Source organism: Stegastes partitus, unplaced genomic scaffold (genome assembly GCF_000690725.1).
Source record: "Stegastes partitus isolate 25-593 unplaced genomic scaffold, Stegastes_partitus-1.0.2 Scaffold1376, whole genome shotgun sequence".
NCBI classification, from domain to species: Eukaryota; Metazoa; Chordata; class Actinopteri; family Pomacentridae; genus Stegastes; species Stegastes partitus.
In genome coordinates, this window is record NW_007579107.1 from 29,232 (window position 1) to 47,938 (window position 18,707).

General features: G+C 46.5%; 1 protein-coding gene across 1 annotated transcript in view; it reads left to right on the forward strand.

The window, feature by feature from the left end:
* Positions 1 to 18,701, forward strand: part of LOC103370133 (chromodomain-helicase-DNA-binding protein 9-like) — a 37,030-nt gene extending 18,329 nt beyond the window's left edge. The window contains exons 21-38 of the mRNA XM_008299058.1: positions 100 to 299; positions 1,261 to 1,420; positions 4,115 to 4,204; positions 6,947 to 7,050; positions 8,758 to 8,887; positions 9,130 to 9,245; positions 9,800 to 10,220; positions 10,414 to 10,622; positions 10,724 to 11,731; positions 12,131 to 12,297; positions 13,090 to 13,344; positions 13,522 to 13,692; positions 13,811 to 14,044; positions 14,152 to 14,367; positions 14,496 to 14,636; positions 14,782 to 14,886; positions 15,472 to 15,652; positions 15,791 to 18,701. Of these exons, the coding sequence (XP_008297280.1) occupies positions 100 to 299; positions 1,261 to 1,420; positions 4,115 to 4,204; positions 6,947 to 7,050; positions 8,758 to 8,887; positions 9,130 to 9,245; positions 9,800 to 10,220; positions 10,414 to 10,622; positions 10,724 to 11,731; positions 12,131 to 12,297; positions 13,090 to 13,344; positions 13,522 to 13,692; positions 13,811 to 14,044; positions 14,152 to 14,367; positions 14,496 to 14,636; positions 14,782 to 14,886; positions 15,472 to 15,652; positions 15,791 to 16,881 (4,999 nt within the window). The 3' untranslated portion in view covers positions 16,882 to 18,701. The remainder of the gene's footprint in view (positions 1 to 99; positions 300 to 1,260; positions 1,421 to 4,114; positions 4,205 to 6,946; positions 7,051 to 8,757; positions 8,888 to 9,129; positions 9,246 to 9,799; positions 10,221 to 10,413; positions 10,623 to 10,723; positions 11,732 to 12,130; positions 12,298 to 13,089; positions 13,345 to 13,521; positions 13,693 to 13,810; positions 14,045 to 14,151; positions 14,368 to 14,495; positions 14,637 to 14,781; positions 14,887 to 15,471; positions 15,653 to 15,790) is intronic.
* Positions 18,702 to 18,707: the final 6 nt, after the last annotated feature.

An 18,707-nucleotide genomic window follows, 5' to 3' on the forward strand; every position in this document is an offset into this window, starting at 1 on the left:
AGTTGAATTGATGTTCATTGAATATTGAATGTTTGAGGTTCAGCTTGTGCACATACTGACAGGGTCGCGCCTTTCCTTTCCTTCCATGTCCGTCTTCAGTTGGGGCAGGTGGAGCGACATCCTGGCTCACGGTCGATTCAAGCGCCCCCTGAAGGAGGCCGACGTGGAAACCATCTGCAGAGCCCTCCTGGCCTACTGCCTGCTGCATTACCGCGGAGACGAGAACATCAAAAGCTTCATCTGGGACCTGATCACCCCGAGTGCAGACGGGACCACCAAGACACTCACCAATCACTCTGGTAACGCTCACGCCTCCCTGATTATACATAACTACGTATACTGTAACCCCGCGGCTACACTGAACGTGTAACGTATGTGGAGTGTTTTGCTGAGCGGGTGCTGCAGCACTACACTTCAAATACATTTAGTGAAAGTGGCAACACCAGGTGTGTGAACAGCTTAATGGTACTTATGCCCTGTGGAGATCCATGCTGCAAAAATAACAATAGATCAGTCTTCTATTTTTATATAAACAAGGTGTGTAAGGGGGGAAAAAAAGTATAGTATTCATATTTTAAAATGAAATTACCATTATATAGGATAATGATGGCTCTGTACTAAACAGGGCTTCCACTTCGGAGTCTTGATCACCCTGTCGGCATTTATTTGCCATTTCTAGCTGACAGTTGCTTAGTAGCTTTTTCTTTTTCTTTTTTTTACACAGTTGCCAATAGTCTGTAGATGTGAACTTACACATATTACAAAACTGGATGTCTACACCATGCAGGTGTAGCCAGAAAATCAATACATTGCGTGACACATCAGCTCATATAATCTCTCTCTCTACTAAAAAACACCTCTACGGTAGTTCCCGCTGCATTAGGTGTCTCAAGGTTCACATTTTGCCACGATAAAACACGCAGATTCTCAAGGTGAAAACAGTAAGAGTCATGCTGTCGTAGCTGGCAACATCTTAAAGGGACAGTTCACTCAATAGAAATGTATTTGGTAGCAAGAGTTTTTTCCTTCCTTGGTTAATAGGCAAGAAAAATATGTGGTAGAACGGGTGTTAATTACAGTAACAGGCTATACGAGAGCATTTTGTGTAAAATATTGGTGCTCAGATTAAATTTATCGTTTATGTAAGTTTACAAAACGCATCAATAACCCTAAAGATGTGTCAAAAGGTTTGCAAGCTGTCATTCGTGGAAAAACTCTGAATACTGTCTTACCACCTTGTCGCTCTCTTTTCTTTTCCAGGTCTTTCTACCCCTGTCCCTAGGGGTAGGAAGGGCAAGAAGGGGAAGCCCCCGGCCCCGCCTCCACAGACCCCACGAGCTGATTGGCTGGCCAGCTGCAATCCTGACCACTTACTGCAAGAAGATAGCTACAAGAGACACCTGAAACATCACTGCAACAAGTAAGGCTTCCTCAAGTATTCATACACACCTGAAACAGTAGGGAAGCTAGCAGCTAACACGTGTAACCCGTAGGAATGGACCACTATGGCTTTTCCTGTGCTGATTATTGTTAATCCAGTATTGGTTAGCTGAAATACATTAAATGTTATGTATTAACAGCGAGGTGACTTTGTTAATACTGATGGCTCTAACTGAATATGTCAGATAGAAATGAGAGTGGAAACGTCAGAGCGCCACATGTTGACGCTAGGCCGTTCTCGTCTGTTTACTGTGAGATCAATTGATCAAGATTCAACAATTAGTCTCTTGCAGTTACGTCTGCTGTTCTTCTGTTTTGCTAATCCTCACTGTGCTATAACTTTTATTGCCCTCAAATCCCCATATCTTAAAGCAATACAGTCCATTCCTGCTTCATAACTTGGCTTTTCGTCGTTAGTGTAACCTTAGCCACTGTGAGAGAAGCCAATTTTCTGATTTGTGGTGATGACTGTGCTTCATGTTCAGCATTTGCTGGTTGTGTCTCTGCTAGTGTCTTTCATTTAGAGCAGATTGCTAAAGTTAAGCTGAAAGATGTTGCAGCACTCCAGATAGCTTTAGCTACAGGCTAAGAGGCACAACAAACCTCTTAGTGATAACCTTAACCTAGCAGCGTCAGCAAAATAACTTCTGGTTACATTGACACCAACAAGTGAATTATTCTAAAACTCGGGCATACTTGTGTAAAATTGTGAATGTTTCTTACAACTTTAGTGAGATCTGCTAACTCAAGATAAAACACAGCTCTGCTCTGCAAATGTGCTCGTCTGTCCCTGTCTGTAAACAGTAGCTTTCATTGTTGATTGGCTGTTTCTCTTAAAATGTGACCAATCAGGTAGAGCTGTGGGCGGGACATCGTTTGAGAACACAGTGACTACAGAGAGTGAGCAATGTGGTTTTTATACATTATATTAGTTATCCAGTAATTAAAACAAAACATACTGAAAGTCAGAAAAATGCAGACTTTTGGCCCTGGTAGTGAACCTGGCCGACAATGAGTCGATCCCGAGTAGCCACGAGCACCGGGCCATAAAGAGGTTATGGAGACATTATTGCATTCAGTTCATATAGTGGAAATATGTATTTATATGAGATTAGTATGGCTAGATTTGGGGCTTTAAAACCAGGGCATAAGTACAAGTGGCAGGTGGGATGAGTTTCTGAATCTGACTTTACAACCACACACACACACACACACAACACAACTTTAACACACAAACACATTTGTCTGTGGTCAGCCCTCTCTCCTGTCGTCAGGGAGATATGCTTCCTTGCCCTCCAGATTCAATTCCAAGATTTTTTTTTTTCTTCTCCTTCTTGAGGGGGAAGTTTGTTTGTTTGTGTGTGTGTGTGTGTGTGTGTGTGTGTGTTCGTCTGGCCGGTTGCCAGGCCAGGTGCTAGGCAGGCAGACCTGTTGGAAGTGGGTGAAAGACACGCACAAACATGGACACACACACATACACACACTTGGGGGTGATTATGTGGTGCCATCTGCTAGGCTGGAGCACAGCGTTGTGTGGCTAATCAGGCCTGGCACATTGATGGATGAGCACACACAGCCTGCCAACAAACACACACACACTCTGCAACTTGTGATGCCATTGATGCACAAACACACACACTGCAGAATGAGTTGCAAATGACTGTCTTTATACCCTCCCCCCCGTCTCTTCGCTGCCTCTCCAAACTTTCTGTTCCCTCCCTTCCAGCACTGCTCCATCCTTTCAATTCTTCTCCCCTCTGCTCCTCCCACTCATCTCCTCCTCCTCCGTCTCTTGCTCCAAAACGCTGTTACTGGCATTAAATCCTGGTGACAAATCTGGTGACAAATGTTTACAGTGAAGCAGATCTCCCAGATAGCAGCATTTCCAATGTCAGGAGATCAAATCTGACTCTCATTCTCTCTGACTGAAGTGATTCATTTTACTGGGGGGAGACGCTCGAAGCAAATTCTGATGCGGAACATCTGTAATTTGTATCCGGAGAAAATGGCCATCCTTTTGACAGCGGTTGTAAAAAAAAAAAAACCCGCTGAAACATAGTAATGAATTATAGTTTTTTCAAGCAGTATTTCTACACAAGAAAACCTCAGGACATTTTCCATCCGAGTAATTTAAGATCAAAGATTCAAGAGCCTTTCCTCTGTGTTCGAACCAGTTGTACCTCTTCTTGACTTTACAGCTCAGACCCAGTAAAATGAGTCCAGTGTGAATCATGTTATTAGGGCTCCCTCTGGTACTGAAACAGCTGATATCACACGCACTCATGAAATGTCATTTAGATGAGACATTATGCAGCAGTTTTACAAAGATCCTACTTATCTCAAATACAAAAGCAACTGTTTCTTACAAATTAATTGCAAAAGATATGAAAGCAATGAAACTGGTCAGTGTAAGCTTTAGTGGTTCTGCCTCTACAAATGTATAGATTGTTGCTGCTTTTCTTTGTTTTATTTCTTTGTTAATTAACTATCTTGAGAGTTGTGGTCAAGCAAAGCAGCAACTTGAAGAAGTCATATTGAAATCTGGAAATTTGGGATATTTTCTCACTTTATTATTTGTTTAATTGGAAGAAATATTTCTATTTCAGGCCTTTGAAAAATCAGACAACTGTCCTCGTGAGTACCTTCACTAACTTTTTCTTCTTCTGTTTCTCAGGGTGTTGCTGAGAGTGCGAATGCTGTATTATCTGCGACAAGAAGTCATCGGTGACCAGGCCGAGCGCATCCTGGAAGGAGGCGACTCCAGGTTAGTCCATTCTCCACACTACTTTCAGGTTGTTTTGCAACATCTCTGCATCCTAAAGAGGACTGATTGTATACAGGACAGTCTTTTTTTTTCAGTTTTTCTCTTATCCTCGTGTCATTTTTCTTCTGTCCAGCCTGTCTGCCTTTTATTGCCGTAATTTTCTAACAAACAGAACTCTCTCATCGAGGTTTAGAGATCTTACATCTGAGTTGCGCTCCATTTTATTGCTAACAGACAGTAACTGGCACTAAATTATCAGATTGTCTGATCAGGATCTGATAACCTGATATAAATTGTAAAAGAATACAGCCATCCTGTACAGCAGAGTTTTCCTAGAATACAAGATACACTTGGACAGGCAGCGGAGAGGCTTCATGTATTGGAAGCCTCATGAAAGTTAGTTGAGAGATGGATATTTATATGGACTTGTGATGAATTATTACTAAAGTGTATTTCAGTCTGTTCTAGTGGCCTCTTTGGCAGGGTTCTTCCTATTCTGACAGACACAACACACAGTTACTTCATCAGGGGAGATGAGCTTTTTATCACAGTTTGACCCATTTAGAAGTTTTTTTTTGACAAGCTATTGCCTATTACGGTTTGGCACGAGGCCTGGAGGTGTGGCGGCGTCGATGCGAAGGTTGGACACGTCGCTCACCTTGACTCGCTTCCTTCATCTCGCTCTGACAGCTCCTCCGCTGCTTCCTCCGTCTTTTTCTCCGTCACACTACACTTTTCTTGCCATCTGTCCATCCCTCCCTCTCTCTGCAGTGCACTTTAGTCTCTCGTCGCCTCCCATCCCCCCCTTCTCCTCACCCCGCCACCCAGATGTGAATGCATTTATAATGTGGAGCACGTGCACTCCATGTTGATCTCCCCCGCCACCCTCCCCCTCGGTCCCTCCCCCCACTCAATGGCTACTGTGACAGACCCCTGTGAGTGTGTGTTGTGTTGTGTTGTGTGTTGTGTGTTTGTCAGCGCGTGCCAGACGTGAGCATACGGGGTGCCATCGTGCCAACATATGCCAGGGGGATTTAGCATGCCAGTCTTGGCGCGCACGCGTTTGTGTGTGTGTTGCCAAGGCCGGGCATGCTGCTGTTTGCAGAGATAAGGGACTGTTTCCCTGGTTTCTTCTCTCCTCCTGTCACCCTCTGTCTTTCTGCTTCTATTGTGCATTGTACCCTTTCTCTCCATAACTAGCTGGAAACACCATTTTCTTTCCCATAATGGAGAAATTTTTTTTTCCCATTTATTTATTTATTTATTTTTCCCGTTTTGGTGCCGCAACAATCGAGGAACTGAGAGTAATTGCACATTCAAACTGTTGGCGGTTTATTTATATGCATGAGCAAACCAGATATCTTGGTTTGGTTTAAGACTTGTGATTTAAAAAAAAAACAAAAAAAAAAAACTAATAATAAAAATGGATTAGAGCGACACTGACAAGCTCATAGAGTTTAGGTGCCATGATGGTAGCATCAGTGTACCGTTAAGAAAAACTCTAATATATCTGAAATTCTTTACTTGATAGTCGTGGATGTAGGATGAAGATGTTGCTCATTTCAGGCTTCTTTGTCCTTCCCTTTCGCTATCTACGTATTACTTTTTTCTTCGCTACAGGAAACATCAACAACAACCTATGACCAGAAACCGGCCAAACTGAACATTTTGCATTTTGCAGAGAAGACGCCCTGCTAGTTTCATTAGATGATCCATGTTAGTCATAGTGTTGGTTCCTTGCGTGCAAATGTTTCACAAAAATAGTTTCATTCATCACTATTTTGAGGGATAACTAATCTGCATGCTTTGCCCACAATGGCTGTAACTGGTTTAAAGAAAGCCAAACAAGCCAGAGCTTCCCCCCCCCATAGCAGAATGACAGTGAGGTGAAGTCAGACCATTCTGTACTACAGAATAGCAGAGTGAGATTAAATTGATCAGTAACTTGACTGAGGCTGGGCTGCCATCAAAACGTTGATTTGCATTGAACACATGCACTTAAAAACTGTCCCTTTTTACTATTTACTCAACGAATCCACATGAAAGCATTGAAAAATACATGAAATATACGTTCAGCTCAACTGTCATCATTTTAGTTTCTCGTCAAGTTAGTGTGGCTCCCACAAATGAGACGAAACTAACCTTATAAATGAATATAAATCAAATCCAGTGGGAATAAACAGGCAATGCAGCAAGCAAATGTGTGTTTTGATGATATAGTGCTGCATCTCTTAAATTTATGCAGTGACACTCCACCACTCCACACTCCATGTCCTTTTCACCTTTGGCATTCAGTTTCTCAAATCTGAGTTATTTCCAGATTGACCTTTCCATGGCAACAAAACAGGTGCCAGCGAGCAGTACTTCCTGTTTAGATCATTATTCCTTTCTCCTGTGTTTGCTGAAACGCACTGCTCAGTCAAAAAAAACAGCAAGGAGGGCTTATTCATAGCATGGAGACACTAAGAGGATATCCAAAGTGCAGCTGCACAACTTAAGTGAACAAGACCAAAAACTCTGCATTTAAATTATTACTCCTTAAATATTTTCTGATTGGCTGCTGACAGCTTTAAAAATCTGATTCCAACACAAATGGCTCATAATCAGATTTCTGCTCTTTCCTCGTTCTCTTTTTCTGTTCACAGTTGAAATGCAAGACTGATGCCGCTCTCGAGTAAATTGAACTCGCGCAAACATTTAGTTTGATTATCAGCGATGTGACATTGTTTGTCTCTGCCACAGTGTGCTGGATATCTGGATTCCCCAGCCGTTCCACGCCGAGGTCCCCGCCGACTGGTGGGACAGCGAGGCCGACAAATCCCTGCTCATCGGCGTCTTCAAACACGGTAACGGACGCACAACAGCATCCTCAGACTCTCCCTGCACACACACATCTTACCAGCATAACATCTATAACGCACACACACAGATAACATGTCAGCACCTTCAGACTCACACTCTGTTGACTTCCAACCCATCGCCGTCAAACTGGGTGAGCGCGCACACGCGAACGCATCCCACCCACTTCTGCTGCCACCAGTTGATTGGTGTTGCTATGGCGATGGCGGTACGCAGCTGGCAGGCTCAGTGTGCTGTTGGGATGTGATTGATGGCTGGTTTCACCACTGGCGGCGAGTGTGTGTGCACGTGCACAGTGTTACAGGTGTTATCGTCGTAAACAAAGATAATCTGGAATAACTAAATCTTTCCTCTCTGTTCACTGTGGAGCTGCTTATTGGTGAATGTTGCATTAATCTCCAGGTGACCCACCTTTAGCTGCACACAAGTGTCTGAATGTGACTCCTGGTGACAGGAGCTGAGGCAGAGTTTCATGTGTGTGTGTGCGCTGTGGATGGAGGCCCTCATTCATATTAATTTGGCATAATTGTCATAATTTTTCCATCATTGCCACCTTCTATGATTCAATTAGGACACACACACACAGACACACACAGGAATACAAAAGGGCTCACCCATAGTTAATCATAATCCTCATTCACCAGGGAGGCCCTTCGGGGGGACTAACACACACATGTGCACACTCAGCTTTGTATGCAGACACACACGGAGGCGCACAAAACAATGCTACACACACACACACACACACACACAGAAGAGTGATGGCCTATAAAGGCCCTGATGATTAACGTTTGGCTGCAGGCAGAGCTGTGTGTGTGACGGTTAGGAACAATGCGTCACATCTTTCCTAATTGAAATGTGATGGAGAGAAAGAAGGAAGGAGGGATGAATGAAAGGTTAAAAAGAGACGGTGTGGTTCTGTTACCTCCTCACTCCCCTCCTGTCCCCCCGGCTCCTGTTTCCTTCCCCTTCTCCTTATTTTTTTTGCTCATTTTTCCCCTCACCTCACATGCTCCTCTGCATTTTCCTCCCATTCCTTCCATCTTTTCTCCCCCCTTCTCTCTCCTTCCCGATGTGTCTCAGTAGGATCTGCACATTCTAATCTGTTCTGCCTGAATGCTCCTAACGGACAAACACACTCGCACAGTTTCTCACACCCACTAGCTCACTTTCACAGACTCCATGACACACACACACACTTCTTCCTCTTCATCCTCCCTCCTCTCCCTCTGACACAAATGAGCACCTGCAGGCTCACTTGGATAAGCACACACACATGAACGCGCACGTGCACAACGGAGGCGAGTACACAAAAACACACACACAGGCTGTCTGTCTTGTCAGCAGCTGGCTCCTGGGGTCTGCCCTTCTGCTGCTGTTTTTGTCTATTCCTTCATTTAATATGGATGCTGTGTGTGTGTGTGTGTGTGCGCTGCATGTGTGTGTTGCACTGTGCAGAGTCCCGTCTGTCTAGAAGTGAGCTAGAAAGCACAACTTCTTTTTTTTTTTTTCTTCCCTTCACCTTTCTTTCCAGGAGTTTGCCTTCAGCTGAGTGTGTGTTGACTAATAACCTTTTGGTCTTTCTGAGGCAAATTTGACTGGTTACAGATTGAAATCCAGTTTATAGCCTCCTAAACCTTCAGGCGTAGATTCCAGGTGTCTGTATTTTCTCATTTCTTTCTCTTGCTCTTCAGGCTATGAGAAGTACAACTCTATGCGAGCCGACCCCGCCCTGTGTTTCTTGGAGCGAGTGGGCATGCCAGACGCCAAAGCTATCGCCGCTGAGCAGAGGGGCTCTGACATGATGGCAGATGGCGTTGAGGGGTAAGAGAGCAGGTTTTACTGACCAAAGAGCAGCTCTTCACTCTTCTGTCCTTCGAGTGTTTTTATTTATTTTATTAGTCTGTACCTCTGGTTTTGAGGAGTTGCATTGTAATGCCTTTTCTTTGCCATTTTCCACCCTATTTAACCTCAGTTGATGCTCAGGTTGTTGGAAGGCCTTTAAATTCTGAAATGGACTGGAATTTAAATGTGAATTCCTTCCTTGTCCTTGTAACTCTCTGCAGTGAGGACGAAGATCCAGAGTACAAGCCGCTACGCATGCCTTTCAAAGATGATTTGGACGACTTCACCAACTCTCCACTGGATGACAAAGATGACACAGTGGAGGGCGAGACTGAAGGTAAACTTGGGCTCTAAACAGAAATAAAGGAAGATGGTAAAATGCCTTCCAAAAGCAGAATTATTCAAAAAGTTCTGGCAAAGTGTGAATTTCTAATGAGCAGATTAGGTGATGAGACATGAGTGTGTCAGGCAATTAAACTGCACACGTCTACATAAACAGCCTCTGAAACAGCAACACAGTATAACCCTGCAAAACTCACAAACCCATGCCCACCAATTCAAGTCTCTTAGCATTTAAACAAATGACAAGTGTATTAAAAAGTGCAAAAATGGCAAAGGCCACAAAAAATATAATTATCCAAAATGAGTTTTGTACACAAACGAGTTGTCTCTGCCTGAAAAGGGAAATGTCAGGTGATTCATTCCTCAAGCCACAACTCAGACAGTTAGCGCAAAAGGGACAGAGCTGCTAAAATGTCAACGAGGTCCAACAAACAAGGAGCAAAATGTAAAATAAGATGCAAACGTTTACTGCTCCTGCATCAGCAGCGCCATGTAGAACAAGTGTTGACATTAAAACACTGATGGTCTTTTCTTTCTCCTGTCCTGTAGCAAAATCAGGTGAAAACGGTCAAAGTGCACCTGCTGTGGGCGGAGCTTCAGGCTCCAGCGAGCGTCTCTATTGGCCAGCAGCCTCAGCTCTGACAGCTCGTCTGCGTCGACTCATCACGGCCTACCAGCGCTCCAACCGAAGAGAGCAGCTCCGCCAGGAGGCACTCAACCGACCTGACGGCCGCCGGCGACGACGCAGGGAGTTCCTGCCCTCCATGGCCATGGTCACTGAAACTGGAGGAGGAGCAGCTTACATCCAAGATGGAACGGGGGTGTTCATGACAGAAGGAAGCCCATATCTGGCTAAAGGCGGCGCTTACTTTGCCAAAGGTGGACAGTTCATGCCAGAGGCATCGCCAGTGATGACCGCCAGCTCTCTGATGGCTGATGGAGCCATGTACTACAAGGAGAGAAGACAAAGGTAGTGATTATAAGGTTTACTCAGTGAATGTATACGACTACATTATAACATTTAACTAAAGATATCACCCCACAGTTATACAACACCCTAACAACAGCCTTAGAATAAAAGAATAAATAGAAGAAGAATAAAAAAGGATTAATCCTGCATTACTTTTGGTAGTTAAACCTTTTTTTCTCACTTGTTTTTTCAGATGGACTCGTCGTGAGGAGGCTGACTTCTATCGCGTCGTGTCCACCTTTGGAGTCGTCTTTGATACCCAGCGTCAGAAATTTGATTGGGCACAGTTCAGGGCCTTTGCGCGTCTGGATAAGAAAACAGACGAGAGCTTGGAGAAATATTACTACTCATTCATTGCCATGTGTAAGCGGGTCTGCAGAATGCAGGTCAAGACTGAAACAGGTAAGAATACACAGAGCATGTTTCTGGAACTTGCTGCTCCGCATCTATATTTTGTTGATTCTTCTCACTAAGGACTTCCTCTGTGCCTTTTTGCTTGTCAGAACTCCCCGACCCAACCCTGATCATCGACCCCATCACAGAGGAGCGTGCCTCTCGGACCTTGTACCGCATCGAACTGCTCCGTCGCATCCGAGAGCAGGTCCTCCCTCATCCACTGCTCTCTGAGCGCCTCAAGCTCTGCCAGCCCTCCCCAGACCTCCCTGAGTGGTGGGAGTGCGGCCGCCATGACCGAGACCTCCTCCTAGGTGCCTCCAAGCACGGAGTGAGCCGTACAGATTATCACATCCTGAATGACCCCACCTTGGCCTTCCTGGAGGCCCACCAGCGATTTACCAACCAGCGAGGAGCCGGAGTCAACACCGGAGAGATCACCAAAGCCGGAATGGGAGCGTCAGAAGCCACCTCTGCTCCACTCCTCACCCCTGCAGAGCTGGCGAGTGCTGCAGCTGCTGCCAAAATTGCTGTTAACACGGCTAAAGAGGAGGAGGGAGAAGGGAAAGGTGTGAAGACGGAGGAAGGGAAAGCAGAGACGGAGGTGAAAATGGAAACGGAGGGAACAGATGCCAACGACATTCCATGTACCAAGACTGAAGCTCCTGATGAGCCGAAGGAAAATGAGGGAGAGGTCAAAGAAGCTATGGATGAGACTGCTGCTTCACCAGAGAAGGAGGTGAAGAAAGAAGAGGAGGTCCAGCCAAAAGTAGAGAAAGAGGAGCAGGAAGAGCCGAAGGAGGAGCAGAGTGGCGAGGACGACAAGAAACCAGAAAATGACCAAGACAAAGATTTGACTGAAGAGAAGAGCAGTTCGGATCCTGCTGAATCTCACACTGACCAGAATGAAACTACCACTGAGCTCCCAGAACAACCAGACTCTTCTCCTAAAGCACAGCAAGGCCACAAGCCTGCAGAGGAAGAAGATGGAGAGGAGAAGGAGAACCCAGAGTCTCCTAAATCTCCAAAGTCTGCTGACACAGAGAAGAGCCCAGAGGAGGAAGAGGAGGAGAGGATGGATGAAGACGACAAATCAGAGAAATCCTCACAGGCTGAAGGTATGGGGGCAGTTTGCTGCTTTAGCATAGGCTAGGAGTCGATGATCTGAGCAGGAATAATTTTGGGTTTTGGATTTGTTGCACAGAGAGAACATGTGAAGCTTCATTGTCGCTTCCACACAGCACAGATTTCTCAAATGTCTTAATTTAACTGTACTTTTGTGTAATATAATCCCTTCTGTTAAGCCGTTTATTTGTCCTGGTTGCCGGCCCCCATTATTGCTGACCCCACACTCGGTCACAGGCCTATTTCTGGTGTTTCCCCTCATGACTCGTCAGTGTTTTAATGAGCCTCAGTTCCAGGGGCGAGAGAATAAAATGAGTTTGGATCCCTTGATAACAATTCGGAGGCTCTTTTTAATTAAGAGTTGCAACGTGACTTTGATTCTCTCCACACAGCGAGTGCTGCGTCAGAGCAGAAGAACTTCGACGAGGAGAGTATCGCGTCTCTGAGCACGTCGGCCCGAGACGAAACCAGAGATGGCTTCTGCCCCGACGACCTGCCAGAAACTTCAGCCCTGCAGGCCTTACAGGACAGAGCCTATGCCTTCTCGTTCTGGCCTAAGGTGAGTCTCACATAAAGGAGATCACTGGGGAAGAGAGGTGGAGTTACCTGTATAATAACATCTCATGGGCTAAATTCAGCAGTGCAGAGTTCTGCAATATACTACTGACCATCTACAGTTTGCTTCTGCTTGGCTGTTTGATAGCTCTTTGCAAAATCAATTTTTAACAAATAAAAATGCAGAAATGTGCGGCTTCCTCTTTGGTTCCAAATGAGACCATTTTCTAGTTTCTTTATTCCTCTGTCATAATAAACAGAACTATGTTTGGGTTTAGACTGAAGTTGGACAAAACAACACCTTCCAAGATGTCAACTTGAGCTCTGAGGAATCCTGATAAGCATTTTACACAATGTCCTGATAATTTATTAGCCAAGGAAATAATCAGAAGCAGCCTTGTATTAAATGTGTACCAGGAAGAGATGGATCCCTCCTTTTGAACCACTGGAAATCTTTTAATGTGAAACATCTGGTCAGGAAGTATTTACTTGACAGTAGCTCAGCAGGATCATAAAAACAGCACGGCAGAAGTGATCGGAAAGAATTAGCGAATAAAAAGAATGTTTTGTGTTAAAGTGAAACTGTGCATTAGACTGGTGAGTTCTGAAGTACTGCTAGTCCTGTTGAATCGCTAAAAATTCAGGTAAAGGTGCAACACCTAAGCATGTGCAAGAGTTTGTATCAACAGCAAATGGGACATGTGACTTTTTTGGTAAAAATTGAGAAAAACCGTGACGTGTGTACAGAAAGAAAACCTGAGAGAATAACTAACAGAATAACCGTCACCTCCATCAGGACCGAGTGATGATCAACAGGATGGATAACATCTGCGAGGCGGTCCTGAAGGGCAAGTGGCCTGTCAACAGACGCCACGTCTTTGACTTCCCCAGCAACCTGTTGCCAGGGCACGGCTCTACGGCAAGCACGGCGGGCGTAGCCGCGGCGACAGAGAGCCCGCTCCAGAGGCGGAGCTTGGCCGAGCTGACGATGGCCGGCATCCACGCGGCGTACAGTGGGAGTGAAGATAAAACACTATCACCACAGGTTCATGTGAGTGTCTGCGCACTAATAACACCCTGCATATTCTCGTACATGTTTCACTGTTGGTGCTAATTTTTCCTGACAGTGAAAAGTCTATGAGCACTGGAATAGCACTAATATAATCAGTGCTGATTGTCCAAGTTGCTGCTGTTAGAAAGGTGATTAACCGTCAACCTGATGTTGCAGGAGGACGCTCTGAGCCTGACGGTGCCTCGACAGAGGAGGAGGAGGAGGAGAAAGATTGAGATTGAGGCAGAGAGAGCGGCCAAGAGACGCAACCTGATGGAGATGGTGGCTCAGCTGAGAGAAAGCCACGCTGCCGCCGAGTCCCAGAGCCAGGCTATAGACCTCACCAAGGTGCTTGATCAGCAACTAGTACTGTTAAACAACAACAACAAAAGTTCAATACAAACATTTTTAATGCATTACAAAATACTTTTTTTTTTTGCTAAATTTGGTCTGACTTGCCTTCTAGGGTATGCACCATCACCACAAGGCCTCTCCCTCACTGGCTGGCTTCCCCAGTGCCCTGGTGGCAAACCCCTCCCTTAAAGCCCAGATGGAGTTGCTGCAGCAAGCCCCGCCCTCGGGACACAGAGCCAATGGTTCACTGGACGCCGACCTGCCAATCATGAGGAGAAGGCGGGGCCGCAGGAAAAATGTGGAGGGCCTGGAGCTGCTGTTTATGGGCAACAAGAGAGCAGGAGGGGTATGAAGCAGAGCTACTGTCAACTTGTTTGTGACCTACGATGTTATCTTTCACCGTGTATTCAAATCAACATGAAATTAAAGTTTCCCTTTGTGATACGTTTTCAGGATGATGCCGACGGGGCGAAGGCTTCAGGTGTGGAGGGTGCTCAGGATGCTGCTCGTGCACACAGACCCCTCACCATCCCTGAGCAGAGCCCCAGCGCCAGATCTCTTGCCTCTGGAAGTCTGGATGAGGAAGAGACAGCAGTTTCCAACAAGGAGCTGGGAGAGTGGCTGAGGCAGCACCCGACATACACCATGGACATGGCTGGATTCACACCAGTACGTCCTCCTCATTATTGCCATCACCATAGTTAGTCCTGTCTCAGTGTAGTCTGGCCAAAGTTGTTAAAGACTTTCTCTTTCACAAGTTTTCACACCTACCTCTGTTTTTTGTCATCCTACTACAGAAGAGCGAGGAGTTGCTGCTGTCTCAGTTCTCCAAGCCCAAACAGAAGCGCCATCGCTGTCGAAACCCCAACAAGATCGACATCAACACCCTGACTGGGGATGAGAGAGTGCCTGTGGTCAACAGACGAAATGGACGCAAGGTAAGCTGACAAAAATCACAACTGTCCACCCAAAAACAGAAGCAGTAGATGTTACCAAATCACAACTGGCTTGTCAAGTTTCCCTGTGTCTTTCCACATGACTGGATTTTCCAAGAGAAGCTTATTTCATCCTCCTGTTTTTCAGATGGGCGGTGCCATGGCTCCACCAATGAAGGAGCTTCCAAGGTGGTTACTGGAGAACCCTGAGTTTTCCATCGCTCCTGATTGGACAGAGATCGTCAAACAGTCGGTTAGTAACCAAAATGAAACCTATCAGCACTTAGAACTTTGTATGGGTTACACAGAAAGAAAATTGTTGTTTTATCATTTGGGATGTGCCGATCAAGTTCTAGGTGTTTTGTTGTCTCCAGTCTGAGTCAGTTAATATTTAGTATCTGGTGATATCATTTTCCTGGATAATACACACTTCAGTTGTTGCAGATCAGCTGTAGCTCCTGATTACAGATATTCCATGTGGAGCCTCTTACTGTTTAATACTTTAGTGACCAGACGAGGTGGGCAGTTCCAAGCAGAGAGCATTGTGGGATTTTAGCTGGTAAAGAGGTACTGTGATGAAGACTTTTGAACATGTTATGACTCTTTTCGCTGCTTCTTTCAGGTTTCTGTGTCACTACAGATGTGAAGAAATAATCATGCATAGATTCCAATTTCCAATCATTAGAAAATTACCAGTAACTGATCCTGATCCCGATCTTAATATCAGGCTTGAGACATTCCAACTTAAAGCCTTTCTGTGCCCAACCATCCCAAACTGTCAGCTTGACGTTTTATGAACTGCAGATTTTTTTTTAATCATAAGTCTTCCTACACACAGGGTTTCCTCCCAGAAGCCATGTTTGATCGCCTTCTAACCGGCCCTGTTGTCAGAGAGGAGGGCGTCCGTCGTCGGGGTCGACGACCCAAATCTGAGATCGCCAAGGCAGCCGCCGCCGCTCAGGCAGCCGCAGCAGCTCAGGCTGCTCAGGCATCACTGGCCTCTGCTGCTTCATCTGCAGGTACTAACCCATTCTTCTCACTCAAATAGTCTGCTGGCATGTTGGAGGAAAATGTGACACTGTCATGCAGTAGCAGTTGGTAGCCATTGTGTTTGTGCTGTTGTACAGCTCCATTTTAACCCTGCCTCGTGTCTGCAGGAGGCATCAATCCTCTGCTGCTGAACAGTCTGTTTGGAGGGATGGACCTGTCTTCTCTCCAGAGCCTCCAGTCTCTCCAGTTGGCTGCTGGTCTGATGGCCTTCCCTCATCCCACTGACCCCAAACAGGCTGCTGCCAGCGCCGCCGCCGCCTCCATGCTGCCCCTCATGCTGCCTGGCATGGGAGGCCTGCCCAACATGGCCGCCGCCCTTCCCAACATGTTCAGTCTAGGCGGGCTATTTGGCGGTAATCTGGCAACAGCCGCCGCCGCCACCGCTGCCTCCAACGCTGCTGCCGCCGCCGCCGCCGCCGCCTCAAGCAACACCAATGGAACGGTGGAGGGAGAAAGAGGCAGTGATGAGGCTGTGTCATCCAAGAGGAAGAGAGAAGGGGAGGAGAAAGATGAGGGAGAGGATGGCGACAAGGTGGCAGAGGATGAGGAGGAGGAGGCTGAGGCAACCGAGGAAGGAGTGAGCAAGGCAAAGAAGAAGAAGAAGATGGAGAAAGATGGTCAGGGAGGTGCAGAGAAAACGGAGAAATCACTCAATGATGTCAGCGCAGCCCCTCAGGTCCCGGCTGTCGATTCTTCAGCTGAGGCATCCATCAACGGCGATGCCGCCGCCCTGCTGGCTGCAGCCGGTATGTCTGCCAACTCCCTGGCGTTCAACCCCTTCCTCCTCTCCACCATGGCCCCTGGCCTCCTCTACCCCTCCATGTTCCTACCTCCAGGCCTCGGGGGGCTCAGCCTGCCAGGCTTCCCCACCGCCTCCACACTGGCCGAGCTGCAGAGCGCCATGGCTGGAGCACTGGGGGGCAGCGCCGTGACCCCAAACCCCCCGAGAGACGAGGAGGAGGAGGAGGAGGAGGAGGAGGAGGACAAGAAGGGGAGCCTGAAAGCTACAGGAGAGGAGGAGGATGAGGAGGAGGAAGACGGCGGAGGAGAGAGTGACTTGGCTGAGGAGAAAGAGGGGGGAGCAGAGGGGGAGATGAGAGGCGAAGCTGAGGATTCAGCTGCAGAGGAGGGAGGGATGGGAGGAGAGGAGGAGGACGAGGAAGAGGCGGCGTCTCCACAGAAGGACAAGAGTGACTGAAATAGAACACAAAACTGACTGGCCTTGGACATTTCCTCACCTCTGACCTCCCCCTCACCACGTTTACACACCTCCACCAGAAATATCCAAACTATTATGAATCCTGTTTTATTTTTTTTCTTTGTGTTGTTGTTGATGATTTCTTTCACTCTTTGTTGTTTATTTTTTGGCCAGGTATATTTACTATGCGTCAGAGAGGCCGAGGTTTGTGTGTGTTAAGTTAAATCTCTCTGATCGATAGTTTAGTCAGGGAAATCCTCGCGGCCGCTCGCTCAGAGCTCGGCTCTTCTTCAAGGACTGTTTCTTTCTCTCTGGTTGGCCTGAGTGCGCTGTGAGCAGTGCACCCACACTTTTCTCTCCCACAATCCCTCAAATAGGACTTCACAAGGTTCCAATAGTACTATTATTATTATTATTATTATTATTATTGCTGCTTTCAGCTCTCAAGTCTTTATTTTTTGTTTTTGCCTCTTTCTTCTTCGTCTGGACTGTTTTGTTGTTGGTTGTTGGCAGCATCTCATCAAAAGAAGAGGAAACGCCCGCTGGCGTTTTTCTTCTGACATCAGTTCTCGAAAGAAAAGAAACAGCATTACAGCTAATCTGGCTGTCTGTCTGACAAAGCTGCTGCAAAAAGGAATTGTGGGTAATGGAGTTCTGTTCTGTCTCAGAGCAGATTGTGTTTTATTAGTTCTCACATATCAGACCAGGTAGACTCCGAGGAGGAAAACGAAACCGACTGGCCTAAAACTCAGTCTCACACACTGACTACAACACACACACACACACACATCCCAACACGTACTTGATCATGAGCTGCACACACACACATATTCAGGTGTCCACCACTACACGCACACACTAACCCTTCTCTGTCATGTAACTGTTTGTGGGAGGACTCGTCCTGCAGTTGTTTTTTCCTCTGAGTGTATGTGTGTGCTCGTGTGCACGCTGAACCAATACTGTTAAACCCAGTCCCACACTGAATACCAGTCTCGAGTCTTTCCACTGCCACATCTGAATCCTGTCTCTCTCTCTCTTTGCTCGAGGCGACTGGTTCTGGTTGAGGAGGTGGCAGGCGGGCTGGGTCTGCCGCCGATCAGGCCTTCTGATTGGTCCGCTTCATGCAGCCGAAACCAGTCGTCCTCGTCCAGAGGCTTCTGTGAATGGATTCAGAGCGGCGGTCCACACAGGGATGTGATGTTTCAGGTTTGTTCTTTAAATGGGGGCACATGAGATGGTGGATTTTGTTTGTTTTTTCTTCCCGGTTGCTGCCACATTAAAGTCTTTTTTTTTTTAGTTTTCTTTTCCTTCACATCCCGGTAGTTCCAGACCAAGTGCTGCTCCCTAAAGACTGTTGCTCTAGTCACACACACTGACACCAGGCCTGGCCCGAAGCAGGACTGACACACATTTTCAACAGAGTTTGGAAATTCACAAGTTTTACTATATGAAGTTCAACTCTGCTGCTCGCCGAGTAAGTTTTTGAATACTTGAAAAGCGCGAGCGGTGCTTGATTTGTTTCCATTCCCCGAGGCCAGTTCAGAGATAAATCAAGTGCTGCGAGTGGTTCAAATATTTGAAAGCACATTCAAACACACACACTGTGGCCAGGTCTTATTAACATTTGCTATCACAGCCAGCCCAGCAGATGCAGAGGGAGAGAAGTGGGTCTGAAAGGGGGAGAGACGAGCTCCGGCTCTCTGGAAGAAGACACCTTTTCCCCATCAAAGATCCTCGTTCTCCTCTCCAACGCTGAGACAGCAATAACCAAGGCAGCTTTTGAATGTTCCAACATCACTCTCCCAACACACACACACACACACACA